Genomic DNA, 27,863 nt, shown 5'->3' with positions numbered 1-27,863 from the left:
TTTTGTCTTCTTTAAATAATAAACAGTAGAATTTACAAAAGTGTAAGAATAAAATTTTTATCGATAATTTTAGAATTTATTTTATACAACGAAAATAAATTATTCTATAAGATATTTATATATGCATATTCAACAGTAATAAAGAGCAATTGTATAAACGAAACTACTTCCAATCAACACATTTTTCTCCAAAATTTTTTTTTTCCAATGTACGATGACGAATTTATGTAACTAAATTTAGAATCGAATTTTTACTTGTAACATGATTAAACTAAAAATCACTAAACTTAATCAAAATACTGCATTTAATTAAATTTAACTAATTTTGAAAAATTATTTTTCTTTTGTTTTAAAAAATAACCGAAATAAAAGCATTAAATAAAAAGAGAGACAGAAAATATTATCACGTCGTATCGGGACGAATGTTTGTTAATTTTGTCGAAGTTGGCGTCATAATAACAGGTCGAAAACTCGAATTAACATTTCTCGAATTATTTAAAACCATTGGCGATAATTCTGGTGGTTCTGCATACCTCGTCAATCTTGCGAATCGCTTTTTAATTGCAGACGATTTTATCGGTGTATCAACATCCATGGGAGTTTTTGCCACCATAAAATGTGGACTATTATTTGCCGAATTACGTTCAACTGAATCCATAATTCCTTGACCGGAAATACGTGAAATTGGCTTCTTTTGAAGAAGAGTGGAAATTTCCTCGCCACATGTTTTTGCGTAGGATTTTAAGTCCTGAAAGAAGAAGGAAGTAAAATTAATTACAAAAATGAATTAACAAAATGAAGAAGAATGAAATTAATAAAATTAACAAAATGAAAAAACAATAAAATTAACAGAATTAAACAAAAATTATGGAGAATTTACAAAAAATACTTTTGAATAAAAAAAAACGTAATTCAATAAAAACAAATATTGTGGAGAATTTACAAAAAATACGTTCGAATAAAAAAACGTAATTTAATAAAAAAAAGAATAACTAATGAGTAGAATGAAACTAAATTAAAAAAAATACAAACTGTTATCTGTTTGTTCAGAGCTTCAAAAGCGCTTAAGAGATGCGGTTGTCGAGGACTTTTTGTAAACACTGTCCTCTCAGAACAGTAACACAAAGAAATGTTTGATGCACTTCGTGTTTTTCGAATTTCCAAATTACTGCAGGCAATCAATGATCCAACGGTGAGAATATTTGAAAATCCATAAGAGGAAATTCCTTGCCAAAACATTATTAATAAATACGTTGAGGAAGAATCATCATTAGGACAAGAGATACAAATGGCATCGAAATTCTTCATCCCCTAAAATTAAATTAATATTATTAATATTATTAGATTAACTGCTACATAAATTACAATAAAATAAAATTAAAAATAAATTAATAAATTTTAAATTCAAAAAAAGCAATAATTTTTTGTTTTATTCTCTTACTCCAAAATTTTTATTCTCAAATTCCCCAAATAGAACGCTTTTCAAATTATTGTTTATTTAATTTATATTATTTTCTTCTTTTTATTTATTTTATTATTAATTTTTTTAATTGTTGATTTATTTATTCAGGGTTACCACGCTTTTGCTCTTTTCAAATTCCCTGACTTTTACAGGTTTCCCAGGTTAAAAAACGAAATTTTTCCAGGTTTTTAATACGAAAATTATTCATTTTTAAATAAATATTTAATCATTATTATTATTTCATATAGAAATTAAAATTTTCAAAAATTTGAAATTCAATAACCTTATAATAATTAAAACTTGCTACTTTGTTACTGTAACTTCTTCAAAAATTATTTTCATCATTACGATTATTCATTTCTAGAATTTTTAACTAAAATTCTTCTTTAAGTCATTTTTTTTTTTAATAATTTTTGAAAAAGTTCTTTGAGAATTTAAAAATTTTTTTTTTTGCAATTTAATTTTATGACATTTTGATTATTCTGACAGTCCTCAATTAAAAATGTATTAGAAATTAAAAACTTTAAATAATTAAAAAAAATTCCATTAAACTTTTTGAAAAAAAAAATTCTACAGAATTCTTAATTAAAATTATGAAAAGTTCAAATTTTCAGAAATTTTAATTTGAAACCTTTTGAAAATTCAATTATTTCTAAAAATCCACGCTATAATGCTTTCAATATTCAATTATAATCCTAAAATTTTAACTGAAATTGTTTTTTAAATGAATATTTATTAGAAAATTCTACGAGAATTCAATTATTTAAAATTTTAAATACAAATAAAATGCAAATAAATAATTTATTGAATAATTTAATGTTTCTTAAAATTGAATTTTCATATAAAGAATTTTATCAACAAAATTTTTAAATAATTTAATTCTCTTGACAAATTTTAATAAAATTTTTAAGAATAATTTTATTTGTTGAGAAATTTGATGAAAATTGTATTTTAAAAATAATTGAAATTCTGCCAAGAATTTTATTATAATTTTTGAAAATAATTGAATTTCGGAGAGGAATTTTATTTTTTATATAGATAATTGAAATTTTGACGAGAATTTTTATAACTTTTGAAAATAATTGAATTCCTGAGACGAATTTTATTAAAATATCTTTTTAAATAATTGAATTCTTTCGTGAAATTTTATTAAAATAGTAGACATTGAAAATATTTGAATTTTGACAAATTTTTGAAATTAATTAAAAATTTCTACGAAGAATTATATGAAAATTATTTTGAAAAAAATTTTATTGTTACAAAGAATTTAATTATTTATGAAAATAATTCAATTTTTTGAAGAAATTTTATTAAAAATGTTTTGAAAATAATACTTAAATTGTAATAAATAAATTGTTCCAAAAGTTTTTAAAATAATTGAATTTCTTTGCTGAATTTTAATAAAATTTTTAAGAATAATTAAATTTTTTGTGGAATTCCATGAAAATTGTATTTAAAAATTAAAAATAATTGAAAGTCTTTATTTCGAAAAAACTCACATGGGGAGTATTTCCTATCCATGAAACAACTCCAATCGTGTCTAATTCTCGATAAGGTGGTTCAAAACCAGGAACCGAAATCTCTGGCAATGGTGTGAATTGTCGACGGGGATAAATTTGACTCGAATTTGATACCGATTTAAAAATTGCCTGTCGACTTGCCGTCAGATGTAATTCTCCATCCCTAAAATCAAAATATTTAATTTGAAAAAGAAAATTCGAAATAATTAATTACCTTACATTATAGAACTTCTAAATTTTTAATTATAATTTAATAACGGAAATTTTTATTTTCGAAAAAAAATCCATACCTTCTTCCATAAGCATTGATATTGTATATAGAATAACAATTTCCCTCCTTAAAAATACTGACATCGTCATTTGAGGACCAAATTGTTAAAATAGCACAATTTTCTCCATCATTAATACGAATCTTTCGTACCGGAACGACATTTCTCGGTGGATAACTAGACTTAACTTCTTCATTTATTTCCATTTTTAATCTTTCCATTTTAGCTTGTCGATTAATGAACAATTTATTACGTTGCGCTTCAGTTAAATTGTTCTGAAAACAAAGTGAAGAAAAAAATATAAGATACTTTATGCGGGGGAAACAAAAAAAGTGAATCAGAACTTTGGAAATATAGAAAAAAATGTACAAAATTATAAAAGTAATTAGTACAATAATTATTTGCGAATTTAACTTACAAAAGAATCGAAATGTGTCAATGATCCGCTATTATCTTCTTCGGAAGAATCGTGTTTATTTCCTTCTAATTTTTCTTGTGCCTTGGCAAAAAGTAATTCCGCTTTCTTCTCTCGTTCATTATTATAATTTATCGCAGCTTTTTCTTCTTGTTTTTCATTTCGATAAACTGTGAATGAATTCCAAAATTTAAAACATAATATAAAAATATGTTTATTTTCATTATGAAAAATTAATTATAAATAGTATAAAAATTAAAAATATGAAATTATTTTTCAATTTTCCAGAGTTTTTTTTTATTACCTAACTCGGAAAGATTGATGAATTATTTCCTATTTTTAATTTTTTAATTTAATTAAGAAGTTAATTTAATTTAAAAAAATGTATTTAATTTACCGAGTGATAGATTCATGAAAATTCATATTATAAAAATTAATTATAATTTTACTATTAGTATTAATAATCAAAAATGTTCAAAATTATAATTCAAGGCAGAAAACTTACTTGATTGTCCGTCAGAAGTTTTTTCCCGATACATTATTGGATATATTCGAGAAATAATTACGTTTACTTGACCAATGAAGCCTCCATTAGGGTCGACTGCCTTCAAACTTGAGTTAATTGGACCTGATACTTTTTGAAGACCCAATTTTACATCCCATCTTGCTCGTCGAGTTGAGTTCGTATGAATTTTCAAGCACACGTTTTCTAGTTTCTACAAAAAAAAATTAAAATCAGTTTTTTTTTGCATTTAAATACAATCAATAATTTTTAATTTTACTTTTACAGGGTTGTCACAATTATTTAATTTTGTTTTTCCCTGATTTCCAGACAAAATTTTGATTTTTTTTCTGAACCTAAAAAATATTCTGATTCACTCTGAAAATTATTAGATGCTCAAAAAAAATTTCTATTACATTTATTTACAAATTTCTTTGATTGTAAAATTATTCGAAAACATCAATAACTTCTTTTTTTAAAATAAATATTTAATCATTATTATTTTTCCAGAGGAATGAAGATTTTTGGAACATTCAAATTCAAACCTTTTGAAATTAACAACTTATAAAAATTTCTTCATGTTTTTTAATAATTTCAATTACCATAAAATTTTTCAAAAAAAATTTTATTATTTACAAAAATCCTAATAAAATTCTAACGAATTTTTTGATTTGTTTAAGATTTTTTATTCTTTTCTGATTTTTTTGTACTTTTTGATCCTTTTTTGATTTTTTTAAATATTTTTCACTCGTTTTTCTTTTCTTCATTTGCTTATGATTTTGTTTCTTTCTCACCTCCAGTGGATAACAGCCTTGATCACAGTTGAGTAATTCCGCTCCATAGGTGACAATTTTCGTTCCCTCTTGAATTTTTCCGTCAACAATATTTTTCATCATTGCAGTGTCAAACGATACAGGAATACTGTACCATCCGTCCGTAACTTCAATTTTCCACCTTGGTGTTCGTAGCAAAATTCTTGGATCCTTCTCCTCAATTTCATTTTCCACACTCTAAAATATTTATGAAAAAAAATTTATAATATCAAATAATAATTAATAATTAACATTAAATAAAATACATGGATAGTAAATGTCAAAAAGTTATTTTTTTACCTCCGTTATCATTGCAATGCACAGTACCATTCTTTGCGATGGCACCTCATCTTTCTCCAATATTTTTCTAATTACAGGTCTCTGAGATCTGTCTATTTCTCGATCATATCTGTATTTTAAATCCTTCATAACTCTATCCGGCGTCAGCAATCTAGAAGTACAAATAAAAATAAAAAATAAATAAATAAAAAAACAAATAAAAATATTTTACTTTTTAATAAATTTAAAAATTCAATTTTTGATAAATTTGTAAACTGAATTTTTAAAAACTTAGAAAGTTTAGGTTTCAATAAATTTGCAAATTCGTTTTTTACTAAATTTAAAAATTCATTTTCTTATAAATTGAAGAATTTAATTTTTTAATAAATTTAGAAATTCGATTTTTAATGAATTTGAAAACTGAATTTTTAGTAAATTTGTAAATTCGATTTTTTAGATGAGTAATAAATTTAATAATTTATTTACTTTGTAGTATCTGAAGAGCCAAGTTTTATTCTATCCAACGACGCTAATTTCCAAACGATCCATCGATAATGATTTCTCAACCATCCTCTTGGAAGAAGATTTGGATCGACTCCAGGACTCGCCTCGAAGGCTCTTTCGAATTCTTCGACTCCTGCAGAGCAATTTTTATCGAGAACCAAAGTTGCACCGTCTCCAACTTTTAAACTGACAAGATTTCTTCGGTCTGACCTGATAAAGAATTTTGTTTTAAATTATTTCATTGATAATGAGAAATTAATTATCAATAATTATAAATAAATAAAAACAGATAAAAAAGAAACAAATAAAAAAATAAATAAAAGTAAACAAAAAAAAAACAGATAAAAAATAAACAAACAAAAATATAAATTAAAAAACAGATAAAAAATAATAAAAAAATTTCTTAAATTTTTTAAATAAATTTTTCTTTTTAAATATTTTTAACTTTAAAATTAATGTATTGACAATCATCGAATTGTTGCAAAGAATTTTATCAAAAAATTTAATAATAATAGAATTCCATTGAAGAATTTTATTTAGAAAAAAAAATTAAATTCTTGCGAAGAAGTTTGCTAAAATTTTTGAAAATTCTAATTAAATTCTTTTTGAAGACTATTTAGAAAAAAAAATTAAATTTTTGCGAAGAAGTTTGTTAAAATTTTTGAAAATTCTAATGAAATTTTTTTTGAAGAATTTCTTTGAATTTTTTTTTAAACAATGGAGTTTCTTTAATAGTATAAATTAAAATTTTTGAAAATAATTGAATTTAAGGAACAATTTCTTTCAAGTTTTTAAAATATTCGTTTTTGTTAATAATTGAAATTAAACATTTAATTATTGAATTTTATTAAAATTTTAGAAAGTAATTGAATTTTTTTGAAAAATATTAAAAATTGAAATCTTTCGTGAAATTGTTTAGAATGTAATTGAATTTTTGATAAAAATTTTACTATTTATAAATAGAATTGAATTATTCGAAGAATTTATTAAAATTTTTGAAAATAATTAAATTTTTTCTCGAAAAATATTATTAAAAATTTTTTTTAAATTAAATTCTTTCATGGAATATTATTAAAGTTTTAGAAAATAATTTAATTCTTTTGGAATATTTTATAACGAATTAAAGAAAAATTGAATTCTTTCGTAAAATTTTCAAGAAAAAAATTGAATTGTTGCAAAGATTTTATTATTTTAAAAAAGAATTAAATTGTTTTCAAGGATTTATTAAAATTTTAGAAAATAATTGTATTTCTTTGTGAAATTTTATTAAAATTTTCTTTAAAAATAATTGAATTTTTGCAAAAAATTTTACTATTTATAAAAATAATTGACTTCTTACGAAGAATGTTAATATTTATAAAAATAATTGAATTCTTGTGAAGCATTTTATTAAAATTTTAAAAATTAATAAACAAGAACAATTAATTAGTAAATTAGTTAATAATTGGATTTTTTAAAAGTTTGAATGCAAAATTATTCAAAAATTCATATTTGAAAAAAAATTTTATAATTTGCATAATAATAAATAGAAAATTACGTTCCGCGCGTAACATTTACTAGTAAATAAATAATTGTTAGCGAATAGTACGAACTCGTCAATAATGTCCATCTTGAATTTGTAGAATTCAGCCGTTGAAGCAGTGACATTCAAAACATCTGGATTTATTTCCCTTTCTTTCAGCTGAAAATTTAAATAATAATAATTAATTTCTACAGCAGAGTTTTTTAATAATTACAAATAATTACAGATCCTAACGAAATCGAATTAATATTGACTGAATTTTTTTATTAAATGACTGAGTGGTAAATAAGTACACAAACCTCTTGTTCATTCCTCAACGTCGGAGCAGATCCATTTGCTAATTTATACAAAGAAATCCTCGAATTTTTATTTTCTTCTCTATTAGCCAAGAAACTTCCCCTCGTTGGTCTCGGTTTTTCTTTCCTTTTTCTAGATATTATTTTATCCTGAAAAAACAAACAAAACACATTTTAATATTTCTAAAAAAATTAATTAAATTAAATTTGAATTAAAATAAAATAAACTAAATTAAAAACTCCATCAGATGTAAAAATAATTTTTCGAATAAAAATAACTCACTAGTTCGAAAGCAGCAGAAATACGTTTTTCCAAAACTTCGGAATCATTAATCAAAGATTCATACGTTTGTAAATTCGACGAACAATCAGAAAGTACAGAGTCAAATTTTTCCATTTTTGAACTTCCCATTTGGGTCGTTCTTAATTTTCGCCTCTTTTTGAATTTCGATTTTCCTAAAACAGGACTCTTGGGCATTTCTTCAGGTACATTATTTTTTTCTTGTTCCATTTCTTTTTCCACATTTGTGAACGGTTTGAAAAATTCCTCCGAAACTATAGTGTCGGTCAATATTGACGAATTATAATCCTGCGATTCTTTAGTTCGATTCGAATTTGAAGAACTTGTTCCAGGTTGATTGAGAGAATTTATTGTTGTCTCTGTTTCATCATCACTGATTGAACCCTCGGTGAAGAGTTTTTTTCCCATTAAATCGTAGTTGAGTTTTTGTTTTTTTAAATTATCGTAACGTCCCAATGGAGTATTGTCATCAACCTCGTCAATTGGACGTTTCAAAACATTCCACTGTAATCTTCGATTAGAATCTTTATCCTCAGTTTTATTATTTAGATTTTGCAAATTTAAATTTGCTCTTTTTAACAAATTATTGCTAGTTTTACTCAATATTTGTCTACACTCTTGATTCGAATTTACTCCTATTTTATCATCGACCATCCTCGATGCAATTTTTGTCTGAATTTCTCCTAATAAATCCATTTCCATTCTTTTATCACTTACAGACAATTTTGATTCAATTTGGGAATTTTTCTTGCTTTCTATATCTATTTCTTCTCCTCTTTTGCTCGCAGTTTCACAAATTGGCGAAATGGTTTTTTCTAATTTATTCACTTTTTCAAGTAAATTGACAAATTTTGAATAAAATATAGTTGAATATAATGACTCACTCAGAGTGAATCCACAGAATGGCGACGAATTCATGGTAGATGAAATTTTCTGTGAACTAAAACCTTGAAATTGGGGAGATTCTGGAATTAAATGTTCCGAAAGAGAAGCGATATGTTGATTTAATGGTGGAAACTTTTTACTTCTAACTGGAGTCGATAACGATAATCGTTGTTTAATTTGGTGATCTATTTTATTTTCCGAATTCACTGGTAAACTGCAATTTTTTCTTGTGTCTTCAATTTCAAATTCATCTATATTGTCGAATAATTTATCATCGAATAATTCTTCTTGAATAGATGTTTTAAAATCGTTACTTTTCAATTCGGCGTTTTCTGCTTTAGATGCGCTTTTTGTTAAATTTCGATTACACAAAGGGGAATTTCTCGGTATTCCTATTTGGAGAGGTTTAAATTGTTTCGAATTGTTTGTATTTCTATCGATTACTTTTCGTCTCAAATCACTTGAGTTTTCAAGTGTTTTATTCTGACTACTTGAACTCGAGAAATTAGTTTTGGGTGTTTTATTAGATTCGTTTGGAAAAAATTCATTTTCTTTACCAATTACTTCTTTATCAGTGGCGCTTATTTCGATTTCGTTATATATTTTCTGTGCCCTTGAAAGTTTCTCATGACTTATGGCAATATTTTTTCCTCCCGCTGTCGCAAAACCAGAAGTGTAATTTGTCTTCAAGTCAGGGAGATGATTTTCCTTACTGGTTGAAGCAATTTCGAAAGATGGAATTTCCTCTTCTTTAAAAGTCTCTTTCACTTTATTTTCAATTTCTTGATAAATTTTTTCAGCTTTCGCTAACTTGTCCTTGTCGATATTTATACTTCTTCCTCCCGCCGTGGAAAATCCAACTGAAATATTAGGAGTTTCGAAATTTTCCTCCATTTTCAAATTAGAACAATTGGTTTTATCCGTGGTCTTTGAAAATTTGTCCGTTTCTAATTTTGATTCACAGCTTTCGTTATTTTCAGTTTCTTGATACATTTTTTCAGCTCTCGCTAATTTGTCTTTGTCGATTTTTATACTTTTTCCTCCCGCTGTGGAAAATCCAACTGACATATTAGAAATTTGAAAATTTTCCTCCGTTTTTAAATTAGAATTGGTTTTATCCGTGGTCTTTGAAAATTTGTCAGTTTTTAACTTTGATTCGTGATTCTCGTTATTTTCAGTTTCTTGATACATTTTTTCAGCTTTCGCTAATTTGTCTTTGTCGATTTTTATACTTCTTCCTCCCGCCGTGGAAAATCCAACTGAAATATTAGGAGTTTCGAAATTTTCCTCCATTTTCAAATTAGAAGAATTGGTTTTATCCGTGGTCTTTGAAAATTTGTCCGTTTTTAATTTTAATTCACAATTCTCGTTATTTTCAGTTTCTTGATACATTTTCTCAGCTCTCGCTAATTTATCCTTGTCGATTTTTATACTTTTTCCTCCCGCGGTGGAAAATCCAACTGACAGATTAGGAGTTTTGAAATTTTCTTCCTTTTTCAAATTAGAAGAATTGGTTTTTGAAAATTTGTCCGTTTTTAATTTTGATTCACAATTCTCGTCATTTTCCGTTTCTTGATACATCCTTTTGGCTAGTTTTAATTTATCTTCGTTAATCTTTATACTCCTCCCTCCAGCTGTTGAAAATCCACAAGCGCCCGTAAATTTAGTTTCTTCTAAATTTAAATCCTTCTTCAAATCCTCTGGTGTTATTTTGTCCCCGAAATTTTGAACGAAATCAAAACTATCCATTTCTTGAAACATTAATTCCTCCAATTCCATTTTCTCGTCGAATTTTTCCGTTTTTTGATCACTTTCATTTTTTGTTACGGTTTCTTTTTCGAAATTTTTCGGATCTTCATTTTCGCCATTTAATTTTGTAGATTCATTCAAACTTTTACCTGTATAAAGCCATTGACTTAAATCAAAAATTTCAGACTCCTCTTCCATAACAGGAATTTTTTCTTCCGACTTATTGTCTTTGAAAATTTTTACTTGCTTCGAATGTGGTGATTTAGTTGTATTTCTATTTTCCTCTTGACAATGATTCTCTTTCAACACTTTTTCTTTTATCACCTCATTCATTTTCGGTTTATCTTTTATTTCGGTGAAGGATTCATTTGTATTTTTAAAAAATTGAGAAAATGGCACAAGTTCCGTTTCATTTATAATCGGTGTTGTAGGCTTTGTTAAATGAGAAAAATCTGCCGAAGCACGTTCGAGTTGAATGACAGACTTTAACATATCACTTTCAGGGATATCAATTTTGGGAATTTCGAAATTTTCCTGCCCTTCTAAAAAATTCTTGACTTCTTTGTATTTATCGATTAATGATTTTGTTACAGATGAGGTAGCATTCGATTCTACTTTAGTTTCACTATCACTGCACTTAGGACTAGAATTTTTTAAATTTGTAGAATTATTAGAAACTTCCTCTTGAACAGTCGTTGTAATTAATTCCGCTTCTTTTACTATTTCACTATTTATTTTCGATTCTTCAGTTTTAAGTATATTCTCAAAACTTGGTGTAATCTCAAAATTTTCGAAGGCATTTGCTTTAAAAATTTGACGTTTAGGTTTCCTTTTTTTGTTATTACTCAAAATTGGCGATGCATCATTTTCTAATCGGATTCTCTCGAGAATTGGAGTTTGATGCTGTTTCGAAGCTTTATCAATCTGAAATTAAAATTAAGATTCAATTTAAATTAAGATACAAAATTTCTCTCGCATTTATGAAAGAATTTTGAATTTTACAAAGAAGTTTAATAATAAAATATTTTTTTTCAACCTTACACTTTTCGAGTATTTATTTTCACTTACTGACGAATTGTGCAATTTCGTTGCTAATTTTGCCTCTGGAGTTTCTAAATCACTTGTCCATGGCTCGTTTATTTTATAAATAAAAGGAGCAAGACTTGCAGGTGTCTTTGGAATCACAGGTGAATTAGATACACTAGAAAATACAATTAAATAAGAAATATTAAACAAGAAAGAATAAATTTAATATCTTTTGCTTCTTAGTGAAAATAAATATGATAAAAAATAATATTCATTATTTACATAAATATAAATAATAGATTATTAGAAAAATTAATTGTTTTACTTTTCTTCAACATCAGAAAGTATCACTGGAGTTTTGAACGAATTAAGAAAAGAGCAATCTTCCGGAATTCGTTGTAATGTTCTTTCATTTACTTGATTAGTTTCTTCCCACTCTAGAAATTACAAAAAAATATATATTAAATCCATTAATTATTAAACCATCTACTTCTCAAATTAACATGCATAATAAAGAATTAATAAAAAAATCTTTAACACGTAAACCACGTAATTAACACGAAAAGCGACACAGACTTGAATTTTAGTCTATTTAAAAAATCTGTACTAAATATTAATTATAATTTTCAACATAATACTAGCATAATATTACGAAATGACGAAATATTTTTAAACAATAATATCACATTTTTTGACATAAAAATAAGGCTGAAATAAAAAATGTAAACAAGTGTCAATATTTTTAGGTTATGTTGCATTGAAAACCGAACCAATTTCTATATATTTTCGGTTTCAATAAAAATAACAAGAAATCCTTTATGATAATAACAATATAAGTAGAAAGAATTATAAAAATATTTATTAATAAAAGAGAATACTTACCGGAAAATAAATCTTGTTGTGAATTATTAATTGGATAGTCCTCGTTAATATTATTTGTAATAAACATATTATTGCAATAATTTTTTTTCTCACTTTCTCCGTCATTATTTTCAACGTCATTCGAATTATTTTCGCTCATGTTTTCTCGTATTTATCCATTAAAATATGAAAATAATAAATGTTAAAAGGAAACAAAGAAAAATATCCAAAACTTTCGTAAAGTCAACGTGATACTGTTTTGAATACGATTGCGCAGGCTTGAAGACACAGCTAGATAGAAAAATAAATTCACTTTTGTAATAATAAATTTTATAGAAAAAATAATTACGAAAATAATAAATTACTGAATAACAATTAATATTTTCTTTCTAATTATTTAATATTTTGATATTTAATGTTATTAAATAATAAAAAAGTATTTTTTTTGTTAATAGACTGAAGTTAGTTGATATCGTACTCGTATATCGATTCTTATCGAAGTTATCGATAAATTCAAAAATGATGAAATTGATCTGCGCATGCTCGGTAGGGAGAATTTTTTTTCTTTCTGCAATTACGGTCTGTTGAAACAATTAATTGACAAGTAAAAAGTTTCTTATTTAAGTAAAATTAATGAATAATTATTCTCTATCATTATAAGTACCAAATATTTGCTCTATCTTACACAAACATGCATTTTCAAAAAAGTCATTGCTGGTCGTGGGGTGGGGAGAGAGGTCGCCATCTTGGAAAAAGTTTGCCGCAGCCGTTTACTTGTTCCCGCGAAACCGTGCCGTTAACATCGTAAATGTAGTCTAATTTCTTATAAAAATATCATTAAAATCGTGTTATTCGTACAGATTGTGAGTGATTATCGATAAAATATGAGTAAACAAAATAAATTAATCGGTATTATTGAGGAAAATATGAGAATTTGTCATTTTGTCTCTTGTACATCGGTCGTGAAAAAATTCGCCAAAAACCGTTAAAAACTGTAAAAATATTATTATTCCTACGAATTTCAGACAATTTTTGATAAAACATACCTAATAAGTTGATTTTGTTGGTATTATACATAAAAAAATGTGAGGGCAATTTTTGGAGCCAAGATGGCGCCGATTCTGCGGAATTCCTTTGAGCCGGTACAAAGTCTCGCGTATTCGGGAAGAAAAACAACACGTATTGTACAAATTTCGGTGTCAAAATCGGGCGTATTATGGAAGAACAAGTAATGTATTTTTGTGATTCTGTTAAATTAAAGTCGCGTGGGCGGTATATTGACAATTTACTTGCGAATTCTAATTCCTGCGTAAATCGTGACTTAATAATATTATGGGATAGGGAGGGGGAGTGGGGAATATTGTTCGAGAAATCGGGAGTGTGGAATATTGTCATCATTTTCGTCGTTTATTGTTCATCGTTATTGTTTTCATCTAAAGGTAATAATACTCTCCTTCGTCTATTTCTTTTTTTTTATTTTGGTGACCATTCATAAACTGCATAATCTTTTGTTTACAAATTTTACCTCCCCCCCCTTGTGTAGCACTGTTGCATGTTTTGGCGCCATTTTTTTTCTTTGTTTCAAGTACATATGTTTTACCTCCGGTGCCCCTTTGAACTGTTGCATTGTTTATGAACGTCACCTTAATAAAAAGAAAAGTGTGATATTCTTTCGGACCGTCCGCAAGAATTAATCAAGAATTGGTGATAAAGCAGGTACTTTTTACGTAATATATATTTATTTAACATAGTATTTATTAACATTAGACAACATGCAAATATGTGGTACACATGTTGTCAAAATAAACACGACGCTATTTATTTTCTTCCAATTTTTTCGTGCTTCTCATAGTTTTCATTAAATTTTTGTCTCTCAATCATTGCACGAGATGATTTTTATGAGATAAATTGAAAACGATTTCTCCATGTTTGACATTTTTTGGTCTACCACAAACCCATGGCGTGAATTCATTGCGGTAATAATTCACAATTTTGCTTTTATTAACCTCTAAAGTGCAAATAAGTGCAAAAAAGTGGTGTATTTGTTTCGTTTACCGTGAGATTTAAACTGAATAACGTGAAGTTTACCGAGAATGCGTGGGTGAAAGTATCGTTTCGATGACGTGCGACAACACGTGATCAACATAACCTCAAAAAAGATTATTGAGCGCAAATCAAAACAGTTGACTGCGAGTTTTTCAATAGAATAATATTGTTGTTTTTTAACATGATATAAAAGAAATTGTGAATAAAATGCAGAAAATGGGTCACAAACAAGCACCTAGTGATATTTATTGGACTATTTTGGAATTAAAGGGACTTCTCGAAGATGATGAATCTTGTGTTTATTTCGAGAGACACAGAAAACACATTGGAATGCATCCTTTTCACATGCAAAATATTAATTCATCATTGAGAGAAATATTAAACTCTAAACTTAATGCGTATGACGTTGAGTAAGTAGAAAATTTACGAATATTTCTGGAAATATTTAGATATTTTTGTTGCTTTTTTGTCGTGGGTTTTAAATTTTGTTTTTTTTGTAGGTTATGTTATCAGCATGTGGGAAATTTTTCTTAATAAATTAGAAATAGGTGTTTTTATGAATGTCGATAATAAATTAGAATTAGGTGTTTTTATGAATTTTATTTTTAGATTGGATGGACTTTTATTGGCTTATAAAAATCCAACACTTCTCACTCCTCATGCAGGAATTCTACATGACACTTGTTACATTCATTTGGATATAGAAGCGGATTTTTATATTTTTAGACCGAAAGTAGACTCCAAGATAAAGGGTATATTTATTTAGTTTTTATTTTCAGTTTTAAATTTACAATTTTATTTCAAGAGGTTTTTGTGTAATTTTAAAAAAAATTTTCGACAGGAATCGTTAACAAAGTAGGAATAAATCACATTGGAGTTTTAGTTCATAAAGTATTTATTGCTTCTATTCCACAACCGGAGAACGAAGAAGACTGGCCTGGAAATAACGTAAATATGGGACAAGAAATTAAATTTACAGTAAACGAAGTAGATTTTAGTAGCAGGCTGCCTTATATTCGAGGTGTTTTATACGAGGAGTGAGTTTTTTTATTTCGTTTCTAATAAGAAAACAATTTTTGTCTAAATAGTTGTTTTTTTAATTTATTTACAATTTTTAATATTTTATTAGTTTTTTAAATTTTTATTTAGAACTTTATAATTAGTTTTTAGGAATTAAAATTTATTTACCCGTTTCAGTGAATATTTGGAGGGTTGCAAACTCTATAATAATGAATTTACGGAGGAAAATGAAGAAATTGAAACGAGTGAAAATTTAAATCCGGCGAATATTAGTTTTCAAGAAGATTTCGTCGCCGATTCGTCGGGAATTTCAGCACGAAAAAGAAAGCGAATTACATTCGATAGCGATTCTGAGGATGATGATAATGAGGTGAAAGCTGGAAAAAAGGCGAAGAAAATGAAACTAAAAGATGAGGAAAATAAAAATTGCCCCAACACTGGTAATTTATCGTTTGATATTGAAAATCACGAATCTGAAAACCAGGAACCAAAAATAAAGAAACATAAGAAAATTCGCTCTGAAATTAAAAAAGAAGAAGAGGAAAAATCTACGAAAAGAAATAAAAATTCTTCGATCGATGGAAATTCAACGTTGGACACTGAGAATGAAACCGAAAGTGAAAATCGAGAGCATAAAATAAGGAAACCTAAAAAAATTAAGAGAGAAAAACAGGACAAAATAAATAAAAATTCCGTAATCGATGCAAATTTAACATTGGATACAGAGAATGAAACCGAAAATGAGAGTCAGGAGCAAAAAATAAAGAAGAATAAAAAAATTAAGAAAGAAAAGGAGGACAAAATGAAGAGAGATAAAAATTCCCTGATCGATGGAAATTCTACGATAGTCAGTGAAAATGAAAACGAATCTGAGAGTCAAGGAGAAAAAATCAAGAAACCTAAAAAAATTAAGAAAGAAAAAGAAGACAAAACGAAAACAGATAAAAATTCTACATTACTCACTGAAAATGAAACCGAATCTGAGAGTCAAGAGGAAAAAATAAAGAAACCAAAAAAAATTAAAAAAGAGGAAAAAACTGCGAAAGGAAATAAAAATTCCTCGATCGATGGAAATTCAACTTTGGACACTGAAAATGAAACCGACGATCAACAACCAAAAGTAAAGAAAAATAAAAAAATCCTCTCCGAAATAAAAAAGGAAAAAGAGGAAAAATCTACAAAAGCAAATAAAAATTCCCTAATTAATGGAAATTCAACAAAGGACACTGAAAGTACAAATGAATTAGAAGATCAAAAACCAAAAATAAAGAAACAAAAAACATCTGATAAGGAAGAAGAAAAGAAAAATTCCTCAACACAAGACACGGACAATGATAACAACGAATTTGACACTGAAATTTCAACAATAAATAAATCACCGAAAAAAGCAAAAAAATCGAAGAGGAAAATTAAAATTGAACCTGATTCCGATGAAATGGAGAGTGTCATTAGAAAAATTAAGACTGAACCAAGTGACGAGAGTTTTAAAGTAAAAAAAGAACCAACTAAAGTGGTAAAATGTAATAAGGAGGATTCTGATTGACGAAAATCTCACGAACAATTATTATTTTATTACAATTTTTGTATTATTTACAAATTTTTCTTGTAAATGGATGTCATTTTCATTAAGAAAAAGAGATTAATGAAAATGAGTCTTTTATACATATATTTTTGAAAATAGAAGACAAATCTTTTATAAAAAAATGAAAAGTATATAAAAGTCTATAAATTCATAATTTTTCAATTATATTATTACTATGTAAATATTCTAAAATTTGTCGACATTTAAGTTGTAAATAATTACAAATAAATGGCTGTTAATTATAATTACGTTAGTTTGATAATTTTTATTCTCTCAAAATTTAAATTTAATTTGTTTTTTTAATTTATTTAATAAAATTATGACAAAAACGAAACAAACAAACGAAAAAAAAGTAAAAGAATAAATACAAAATTTTCTGTCAAAAGTGATTTTAAATTAGTAATAAAAATTAGTAGGCAATTTAAAATTAAAATATTAATTCAAAGTTTTTAAATTAAAAATCTAAAAAATTAAAATTTTTCGGTTTTTTAAATTTAAAATTCAATAATTCCAAAATTACTGATTTAAATTAATTAAAATTATTTCTAAAAAATAAATAATTTTTAAATAAAAATTTCTGTTAATGATAAATGTTTATCTAACTTAAAATTTTTTTGTGAAAAAGTTTATTATTAAATAAGTAGATTTTTAACATTGATTATTAAATTAAAAAGACTTGCAAATTTAGAGAGAATGAATAAAAAATACAAAAATAATAGAAAATTAAAAATAATGGAAAATAATAAAAATTAAAAATAATAGAAAATAATTAAAAAATAAATGTTTAAAATAATATTAATATATAAATATCACGGTTCATTTATGAATAAACAACAATACTTGATGTTTATAACAAATAATTTTTATTACACTAACTATTTACACTGAAACACACAATTTTCGTTTCATAAAATAATTTAAATTGTTTGCCAAAAAGTGACATTGAAGTAACATTTTATACTTGAAGTTGACAAATTTTTTTGATTTACATCTACTACGTTCAAACATTCAGATGTTCATTTATAGCCGAGTAGTAATTCAAATAATTACGATTACATTTATAATTTTTGTTTTTCTTTTAAATAATTATATATCACATTTTATTGTGTTAATAAAAGAGTTATTTTACTAAATTTTCTTCCTTTTTTTTGCATTTCTTATTTGAAAAACTAAAAAATTTTGTAGAAATTTTCAAATACTTTTTCTTTATAAAGTACAAAATTAAAATTTTTGTCTAGGAACAGTTTTCCTTTTTTTCGTATCACATTGAAATTTGTGTTCGATATTCAAATGGGTTTTTTTTTAAATATTCTACTCAGCTTTCTTATAATTATTAGGTACACATAGCTTTTTATACAATTCAACTGTGCAAATATTTACATTTATAAAGTCATTCGTGCATCAACAGCCCTATTCTTTTTACAGACAGATAATTTTCAATTTTTCGTAAATATCAAATTTTGTTAATTAAATAATCTCTGGCTAATTAAATAAATAATTCATAAATATAAATATTTTTTTCGCATAAAAATATTCTTTTGTATTATTTTCATACTATAATGTTTAAGAAAATAATTTAATTAAATTATACTAAATTATAATAATTAGACAAAATTTTTTTGGTATTCTGAAAGTAACATTTTTTTGTATTAATTTTTCCTACAGTTAAGAAATGAAAATTTAATTTTTATTCCGACTGCGTAATACACTGAAAAAAAAATTATTTGATTTAATAATAATCAATTTATTATTTCATATAAATATTTACTTGACTTGAATCAAATAATTTTTATTCAAATAAAATTGTCTTTGAAATAAATTTTATTTTAATCAATAATTTCAGTACTTGAAGCAAATAATATTTAATTGATTTAAATAAATATTATTTGGGGTTATCTAAATAATATTAATTATAACCAATTACTTGTTTATTAGCAAATAAATATTTACTTGAATGAAATAAATTTTTTCAGTGTATAATTCAAATTGAAAATTATTTTCCATGTCTGTCTGCATTAAGAATTAAATTATTGTACTATGCAATGCCGAATAAATTGTACGATTGACGATTTCTTACACCAATGATATTTACCGAAAAAACGTCGCAAAAAAATTTCTTTTCTATAGCCAGGAAAAAGAGGTTAGAAATAAATAATTTTAATAAATAATTTCTTTCTCCTCTCTGGAGAGGATTCAAAACTGTAATTATTTAGTCAACGAAAGTATTTTTTTTTTTGAATTAAATAACCAAATATTTATTTTTTTTCGATAAATTGGATAAAATTGAAAGGAGTGAGAATGAAATTTCTAAGACACAAATCACAGCATTCAAAAAAATATCATGGCTATGGCAATGGCCATGGCAAACCGGAAAAATCCACAGGTCCCCCTAAACCAGCGTCAGCTTCCAAAAGACTCATAATAACTGCCATTGCAGCCTCATCATTTCCATCCGTTGGAAGTGAATTTGGCGATTCGGTAATTGCACTATTTCCAATAATATCCATTACTTCGTCATGTGGAGCAATTCCTGAGGCAAAAAGAAAATTATTAATTATTCATAATTTTATGAGAATTGAATTATTTCCTAAAGTATTCGGATTGTAAATTAAATTTCATTTTTAGTTGAAAAATAACAAAACAAAAAAAAATACCTTGATCGTTAGCAGCACTGCTTAATTGAACATTGTTTCTAATCTGATTGTAGGCTGAAGTTGAATTACTCCCGTCACTTCCAATTCCCGATTGTGATAGATCGTGACTTCTTTCTGGCGATTCTGTGGTTGTAATCTGTGGCTGAAAACAATTTTATTTTTTGCAATTTACATCATTTCATTTTCATTCGTATCTTGGAAAAATGATCGAATTTTCAAAAAATTGTGTTTTATTCAAATTCAAAAAAAAAAAAAAGAGGAAAAAATCACCTCGGGGTTGAATAAAACAGGTTCGGGTCCAGAATCCGGACTTCTTACGGAAGATGAATCTTCGCATCTTCTTTGTAGGTCCAGAACCTCTTCTGCTATTTGCCTGCCAATTTTTCTCACCTCCACTTGACTAGAAATTAATCTTTCCAAACCTCCATTACCTGAAATGATTGAAAAGTAATTTTTGGTTAAAAAATAAGTGAAATATTATGGATTTGGATAATTTTATTATCCACTAAATTTCTAACTATTATTATTTTTCACCCAATCATAATTTTAAATTGTAAAATTATAATTTTGAGTGAATAATTGCTTACTCAAATTTTATTTGATTTATATTTACAAAAAAAAAAAGATTGGAAATTTCGATAATTAATTTTTTCGTAATTTTTCTTACTTTGTGTGAAATAATCGTAATTTCCCTGAACACTCGATCCTTCAGATTTTATTGCGCTGCTTTCAACTTGCCTTGTGTCGAAACTGAAAAATAAATTTGCTTGATAAAATTAAATGGGTATTTTTTAGAGAGAGAGAGAGAGAGAGAGAGAGAGAGAGAGAGAAATTATTTAGAAATTTTTGAAAGAATATTTTTTTAAAGTCGTAAATTAAAAAAATTAAATTTTTTGCGTACTAAACAGCTGAATTTTTCGCTATTATATATTCAATTTCTTTGGTCCAAGGATTCTTGAATGATTTCCATTCCGATTGCAGTCTAACAAAACTGGCTTCTTTACTTCTAAACCTATAAATCTGAAAGTAGATTATTTTTAATTTTATTAACTACTTTTTTATTTGGTAATTAATTAACATTAAATATTTTTTATTTAGTAATTAATTTATATTAATTAATTTTTATTCAATAATTAATTTATGTTAATTACTTGTTATTCAATAATTAATTTATATAATTAACTTTTTATTTAAATAATTAATTTATATTAATTACTTTTAATTTTGTAATTAATTTTTAATTAATTATTAAATTAAGAAACAACAGTAATAAATATAAATTTTGAATTCAAATAGAAATTAAAATTTAAATTATGGAAAAATTTTTGTATTTTTTAAAATTATTTTTTTTATTAAAAATTATTTTCAATTATTTTTTATTCACACCTGTGTGGATATTCTCTCTTGTGATTGAAGAACTGTTTTGTGAGATTCGGCAAGAAATGGAATGTCATCATGATGATAATATTCATACATACTTGTTCCAAGTAATTCCTGAGGTAAATATCCTAAAACTAATGTAACTCTGAAAAAGATAATCGCATTGGAATAAAAAAGAAGGCATAAAAATTTATTAAATTAATCAAAATTATTTAATTTTTAATTTAAAAAAAATATTATAAAGTAAAAATTAAATTATACATTTTTGAAAGTGAATTAATTTTTTTTAAATTCATTTTTTTTTTACCTCTGATCAACGAAAATAAATTTTCCATCCATTGCATGACGAGAAACAAATTCAATGGCTCGTAGTCTAGGTCTATTGGACATAGAACTTGGTATTGATAATGCTGTTTGTATTCTTCCAACTGCCACTAAACACGATAAATTGCAAGCCTCACCATCACCTTCACCTTCCTGTTCTTCAAAGCCAATTTTCGTTGGTGCCCAAGATTTCAAATATCCAGTACATTGAATCACACAGTACTTCCAATCTGGAAAATTTTTTTCCAAAATGACAAAACAGTTATTAAATCACTAATTTATTAATAAAATTTATTAATTCATATGCAAAAAGTCAGAAATTTTTTTTTTAAAATTAATACTTAGTAAAATCAGGTCTCGGATATTATAACATTTTCGACTTTTTTTTCGAAATTTACAATTAAAAAAAGTTTCAATTATTGAAATTTTGTTAAATTTAATTGAAAATAATTGACTTTTTTCAAAGTGCTTTATAAAAATTTTTGAAAATCAACTTTTGAAGAATTTTAATTGCAAATTTTGAAAATAATTGAAATTGAATTCAATTTTAATTAAATTCCTCGAAAGAATTCAATTTCTAAAAATTTTTTTAATATATTTCGAAGAAATTCAATTATTTTCTAAATTCTTAATAAATCCCTCGAAATAATTCAATTATTTTTATAAATAGTAAAATTCTTTGCAAGAATTCAATTATTTTTATAAATAGTAAAATTCTTTGCAGGAATTCAATTATTTTCATAAAATCTTTAATTCTATTTGAATTCTTGGAAGAATTCAAATATTTCCATAAAATTCAATTATATTTCCTAAAATTTTTATAATTTCTTCGAATCAATTCAACTATTTTTATAAATAATAAATAAATTTTCAAAATTTACAATAAAAAAGAGATTCAATAATTGAAATTTTGTAAAATTTAATTGAAAATAATTGATTTTTTTTCAAAGTGTTTTATAAAAATTTTTGAAAATCAACTTTTAAAGAATTTTAATTGCAACAGGGTTGCCACAGGTCAGGGAAGTCAGGGAAATCAGGGAAAAGTCAGGGAAAGTAAAATTAGTCAGGGAAGTCAGGAAAAAGTCAGGGATTTTTACTAAAAATACTGGAAAAAATTGAATTTTTAAAATTCATGAGAAAACTTTGAATTTTTTTCCTTTTTGCTTCGTAAATTATAAAATTTCCTCGAATTTTAATACAAAACCTTCAATTTCTGACAATAATTTTTTTTTAAATAACTTAATTTTTCAAAAACTATTATAAAATTATGACTTACAAATTATTTTATAAATAATTTTTACAATTTTCATAAATACTAGATTGATAGAAGAATTTCAGTTAAAAATACTAAAAAAGATTTGATTTTGGAAAAGTTACAAATGATTACGGAAATTCAATTATTTTTAAAAGTTACAAAAATTCTTCGCAAAATTTCAATTATGTTCAAAAATAAAAAAAAAATTCTCGTCAAAATTTCAATTATCTTTATAAATAATAAAATTCTTCATCGAAATTCAATTATTTTTTAAAATTTTATTAAAATTCTTGTTAAAATTCTACAGGAATTCAATTATTCAATATTTAATAAATTTCTTTGAAATAATTCAATTATTTTCATAAGTAATAAAATTTTCACAGGAATTCAATTATTTAAAATACAAAATTTCATAAAATTTTTCGAAAAATATCAATTATATAAAAAGATTTTTATAAAATATTTTCAATGAATTCAATTATTTTTATAAATAATAAAATTCTTCACCGAAATTCAATTACTTTTATAAACTTGAATAAAATTCGTTGTAAGAATTCAATTATTTATATAAACTTGAATAAAATTCGTTGGAAGAATTAAATTATTTTCAAAATAATAAAATTCTTCGCAGAAATTCAATTACGTTCAAAAATTGAAAAAGAAATATTGTTAAAATTTCAATTATCTTTATAAATAATAAAATTCTTCATCGAAATTCAATTATTTTTTAAAATTTTAATAAAATTCTTGTTAAAATTCCAAAGGAATTCAGTTATTCAATTTTTTTAATAAATCAATTAAAAATAATTCCATTATTATATAAAATTCTTTATGAGAATTCAATTTTAACAAACATTCAATTAATTCAATAAATTATTTATTTTTTAATTTAAATAATTGAATTTTTTTAGAATTTTCTAATAAAAGTTGATTTAAAAATGAATAAACGAATAATCGATTTATTATTATTTATAAAAATAATTGAATTATTGCAACGAATTTTATTACATTTTTTTTAAATAATTGAATTTTTTTTGTGAAATTGTACTTCTTGTAAAAATAATTGAATTCTTGTGAAGGATTTTTTTAGGATTTTTGTAAATAATTAACTTATTTTAAAAAATTTTATGGCAATTTAAATTATTACAAAACATGAAGAAGACGATCACTCCGGAGTGATCGCCTTCTTCATGTTTTGTAATAATATTCTTATAAGTTGTTGAATTTCAAAAAGGTTTAAATTTGAATATTTTGAAGAATTTTAATTCCTACAGAAAAATAATAATGATTAAATATTTATTTAAGAAAGAAGTTATTGATGTTTTTAAATAATTTTACAATTAAAGAAGTTTGTAAATAAATGTAATAGAACATTTTTTTTGAGTATCTAATAATTTTTAGAGTGAATCAGAATATTCTTTAGGGTCAGGGAAAAAGTGAAATTTTTTTCTGGAAATCAGGGAAAAGTCAGGGAAAAATAAAATTAAATATTTGTGGCAACCCTGTGCAAATTTTTGAGAAATCAATTGATTTCTCCAAAATTTAATGGAAAATCTTCAAGTGTAAATTTAAAAATGGTAATTAATAAATATTAGCTTCAAAAAATTATATTAAAAAATATTTTTGAAGAAAATAATTTTTAGAATTTTTACATTCTAATTTTTTAAAATTCAATTATTTTCGATATTTTCAAATACAAATTTCAAGAAATTCAAATACATACAAAAAATAATAACATTAAAATTTTTTATAATTATTTTTAACATTTTAATAACATATAACAATCATGTTCAAAATTTTTAATCAAAATTCTTGAAAAAAATTTTTTTTTAATTATACAAAAATTCTTTTAAGAAATTTAATTCTTTTCGAAAAATTACATTACAATATTTAAAATAAAACTTTTTCTTGTAATTTTTTTATTTTAATTTTTTGAGATTCAATCAACTTCGAATAAAGTAAATCAAAATTTTTTTAAATTTACTTTTTTAGATTAATTAAAATTTTGGAGAAATCACGTTTTTATTAATAATTAAGATTCTTTAAAAATTCAATTATTTTTTTTTGAATAGAATTTACAAAATTTTAATTGTTTTGAAAATTTTTCAATTGTATATAATATTTAAAAACTATTATATTTCATTGTTTTAAAAATATTTTTGAAAAATTAATTTTAAGAATTTCTTTATTATAATTTTTTGAAGATCCGAGGCCTGTAAAATTTTAATTCAAATTTGGAGAATATATTAATATAATAAAAAAAATATAAACAATAATAAAAATAATAATGGTAATAATAATAATAATAATTATGAAATAATAATAAAAATAATAATAATAACACAGATGCTTTAAAATAAATGAAATTGATTTTAATGGAGAGATGAATTTAAGATGAATTTGACGATCAAGTCGAATACGAAGCCAAGAGCGATTACGCAATAGCTTTGTTATACTTTTCAATGAGAGATGATATGCATCGTTAACATGATGATCGAATCATTCGCATACTTGATTTTACTGCTCCCTTAGAATACATACATTCGACATTGTATATATTATTGTAAAGCATTGATAACAAACTCATTTGGAAATTTAAAAATTAAAACAATATACTTCATAAAATAAAGTATAATATTTTATTTTAATTTGTCACTACTTTTTTTCCAAAAAAAAATTCTTTTTTGTAAGTAGAAAAAAATTCTATTGACACTCGGGTATTTTTTGAATTTTTCGAATTTCAATCGATAAATTGCCTATACACACAATAGAATCAGAAATTAGGTTTGAAATTATATAACGCTTTGTGAATAAAAAAAAAGATCGCGCGACTACCACTTTATTGCTTCTTTAAAGAATTCGAGACTAGAATTAAGAAATTGAATCAAAAATAAAATCTTATGTCATAATATAAAAAGACAATTTTTAAGAATATAGAAAAATTTTATTTTTATCATTATGTACAGAAAATAGTTTGGTATTAAAATAAAATGCAATTCTTTTGCTAATCCATTTTTAACTTATCTTGATCAGAAAAGTAAGAGCGTTGCATCTAATTACTTGATTATTATTATCATTTTTATTGTTATCTATATTTTTTATCACTATTATTTAAAAATTATTTATAATATATATTATATTTATAGATATAAATAATTTATAATAAATTAATAAAAACAAATGGTTCCTTATGAGAAAGGAAAAATATAAAAATTATTTATAAACAAATATTATGACTTTTACTACTGTTATTTAATATTTTAATTATTCAAATCGATCTGAATGGAGCAATATTTGATTGATAATAATGGCAATTGAGAAAGAAGTGTGTTTTATTATATAAATAATTAAGTTTCGTGTGCATACGTTAAATAAATAATAAATTGACAAAGACTTAATCTGTTTTACGTTCAAATTGTGTATGTATAAAATAAGGTTTGGAAAAAAATTAAATGATTTATTATTGGAAATGAAGAAAAAAAAACAATTTAATCGGGGGAGGGGCAGAGTATACCTATTTGCCCGGACGTGTATATATAAACCTTTCGCCTCTCACGATCTGCATTTTTTAAACTTTATTATAAAACATGTTGCAAGATCCTGAAGGCATGCGCAACATTCGCCCAAACAAATCTTACATATATACGTCCCTTCTAGAATTTACCACAATAATACCATATGACGACATACATTATAATAATAATAGTTGACCTGCCATAATTTAGAAAAACAAAAAAAAGTTTTGATCTGTATAAAATTCTCAATTTTTTATATTTTGGAAAAAATTATCACCGAGATTTTGTTGCTTTTTCCGTCTTTGGCATCCGGTATTAGTGTGAGTCTCCTCCTTAATTTGCGCATCGACACAACGTGAATTAACCTCCATTTTTCGTTTCATTCTGCAAAGAAATGATCTTCTTGCACCGGGACATAATCGAGAAACACCTTGGGGAACATCCGTTTTTACCGGAAGCATTGCTGTAAACAAAGAATATATAAAAAAAAAATTTTTAATATGAAGCAAAATAATAATAATAATAATAATAATAATAATAATCAAAATAATAATAGGAAAAGTGGTAATAATAATAAAAATAGTAATAGTAAAAGTATTAGTAATAATAATAATAAAAATAAGGCAAACAAATATTTTCATTCATTGTCCGAATGTTGTCGTTTTATTTGCCTTATTTTATAAAATAGGACGTTAAAGATTATTTAACTAATAATAGAAATAATTAAATAAAAAAATATTTAAATGTTCCTATAGGAACATAATAATAAATAGAATTTAAAAAAGTAAATAAAAAATATGTTTAATGCTCCTACAGAAACATTAAAATAGTCACACTTGTGTTTAATTTTACATACTAAAGTAATTCCCGTTTCTATTACTTTTAATTATTTCAAGAAATCAATTAAAGAAAATTTTATTTCTGAATCATTAAATTAATGTACTTGTAGTAATAAAAGAAAATATTTTATTTTACTAGTCTTGTACAATCAAGCATCAGATCATTAATAATCTGTTTTTTTTTTGCTTCATCTCTCTCTCTCTCTCTCATTTCTTTGAGAGAAATATATGCACGCATCATTTGAAAGTAGAAACCCCTTGGTTATGCAATAACAAGGTGATAATTCATTTCTTTGAACCAATCGCGAGAGATAGGGAAAAATATATTTATAGGCATAATGATGATCCTCGTTAAACGATGGTTGACTTGCTTTCCTCACACCTGATCAATTACTATAGTAGGTTTCTCCTTCACTAAATCGTTTTATACTCACTTTTATCATTTTTATAGACCTTTTTAAAATGCAAAATTTTCTTAAATTACTTCTTTATCTTGGTGACTTTTATTTTTTGTTGAAGAAAATTAATATTTTATTCGTGAGTGTACTATTTATTTTATTGGAATTACTTTCTCTGAGAATAGAGAAAATGGAGATAGTTTTGGTGGGGAAATGTATATAGAAAAATATCGAGTTATCATTTTTTTTAGTAACGATTATACTGTCGGACAATAAACGCTAACAATTTTCATCTTTTTCTGAAAAAAAAAGAACCAAAACTGTCAAATAGGCTATTTTTGGGTAACCTCAATGCCAAAAGACCTCAAAAAGACAACGCTAAATTTTTATGAATAATGTATTAATGAATTGTTTATTTAGTGACAAGGAATAGGAAAAAAATAATTC

At 24.5% G+C, this 27,863-nt stretch overlaps 3 protein-coding genes across 6 annotated transcripts in view; 1 reads left to right on the top strand and 2 right to left on the bottom strand.

Annotated features, from left to right (window-relative positions):
* Positions 1-54: 54 nt before the first annotated feature.
* Positions 55-12,648, bottom strand: LOC122507593 (breast cancer type 2 susceptibility protein-like). Its single transcript, XM_043620395.1, has 15 exons — positions 12,425-12,648; positions 11,868-11,979; positions 11,585-11,717; positions 7,865-11,440; positions 7,585-7,731; positions 7,356-7,444; positions 5,746-5,973; positions 5,281-5,431; positions 4,963-5,178; positions 4,172-4,382; positions 3,670-3,836; positions 3,273-3,526; positions 2,962-3,145; positions 1,033-1,311; positions 55-748 (listed from the first exon to the last, which is right to left on the bottom strand). Exons 1-15 carry the CDS (start codon positions 12,561-12,563, stop codon positions 404-406), a joined length of 6,231 nt encoding a protein of 2,076 aa, XP_043476330.1. The 5' UTR covers positions 12,564-12,648; the 3' UTR covers positions 55-403.
* Positions 12,649-14,538: 1,890 nt separating this feature from the next.
* On the top strand, positions 14,539-17,247 carry LOC122508672 (DNA-directed RNA polymerase I subunit RPA43). The gene is made up of 4 exons (XM_043622158.1): positions 14,539-14,859; positions 15,059-15,201; positions 15,291-15,486; positions 15,647-17,247. The coding sequence occupies exons 1-4, from the start codon at positions 14,657-14,659 to the stop codon at positions 17,010-17,012; spliced, it is 1,908 nt and encodes a 635-aa protein (XP_043478093.1). The 5' UTR covers positions 14,539-14,656; the 3' UTR covers positions 17,013-17,247.
* Positions 17,248-19,028: 1,781 nt separating this feature from the next.
* LOC122508634 (protein cycle) overlaps positions 19,029-27,863 on the bottom strand; it is a 58,439-nt gene continuing 49,604 nt past the window's right edge. For all 4 annotated transcript variants that reach the window (XM_043622125.1, XM_043622109.1, XM_043622102.1 and 1 more), the window contains 8 exons: positions 26,457-26,642; positions 21,393-21,639; positions 21,092-21,230; positions 20,607-20,725; positions 20,373-20,455; positions 19,976-20,136; positions 19,706-19,847; positions 19,029-19,581 (listed from right to left, as the gene is read on the bottom strand). In XM_043622125.1, the coding sequence (XP_043478060.1) occupies positions 19,397-19,581; positions 19,706-19,847; positions 19,976-20,136; positions 20,373-20,455; positions 20,607-20,725; positions 21,092-21,230; positions 21,393-21,639; positions 26,457-26,642 (1,262 nt within the window). In that variant the 3' untranslated portion in view covers positions 19,029-19,396. The remainder of the gene's footprint in view (positions 19,582-19,705; positions 19,848-19,975; positions 20,137-20,372; positions 20,456-20,606; positions 20,726-21,091; positions 21,231-21,392; positions 21,640-26,456; positions 26,643-27,863) is intronic.

This window comes from Leptopilina heterotoma, unplaced genomic scaffold (assembly GCF_015476425.1).
Source record: "Leptopilina heterotoma isolate Lh14 unplaced genomic scaffold, ASM1547642v1 Lhet_114, whole genome shotgun sequence".
NCBI lineage: Eukaryota > Metazoa > Arthropoda > Insecta > Hymenoptera > Figitidae > Leptopilina > Leptopilina heterotoma.
Note: the sequence above shows the minus strand (reverse complement) of the source record. Positions and strands in the feature narration are given on the sequence as shown.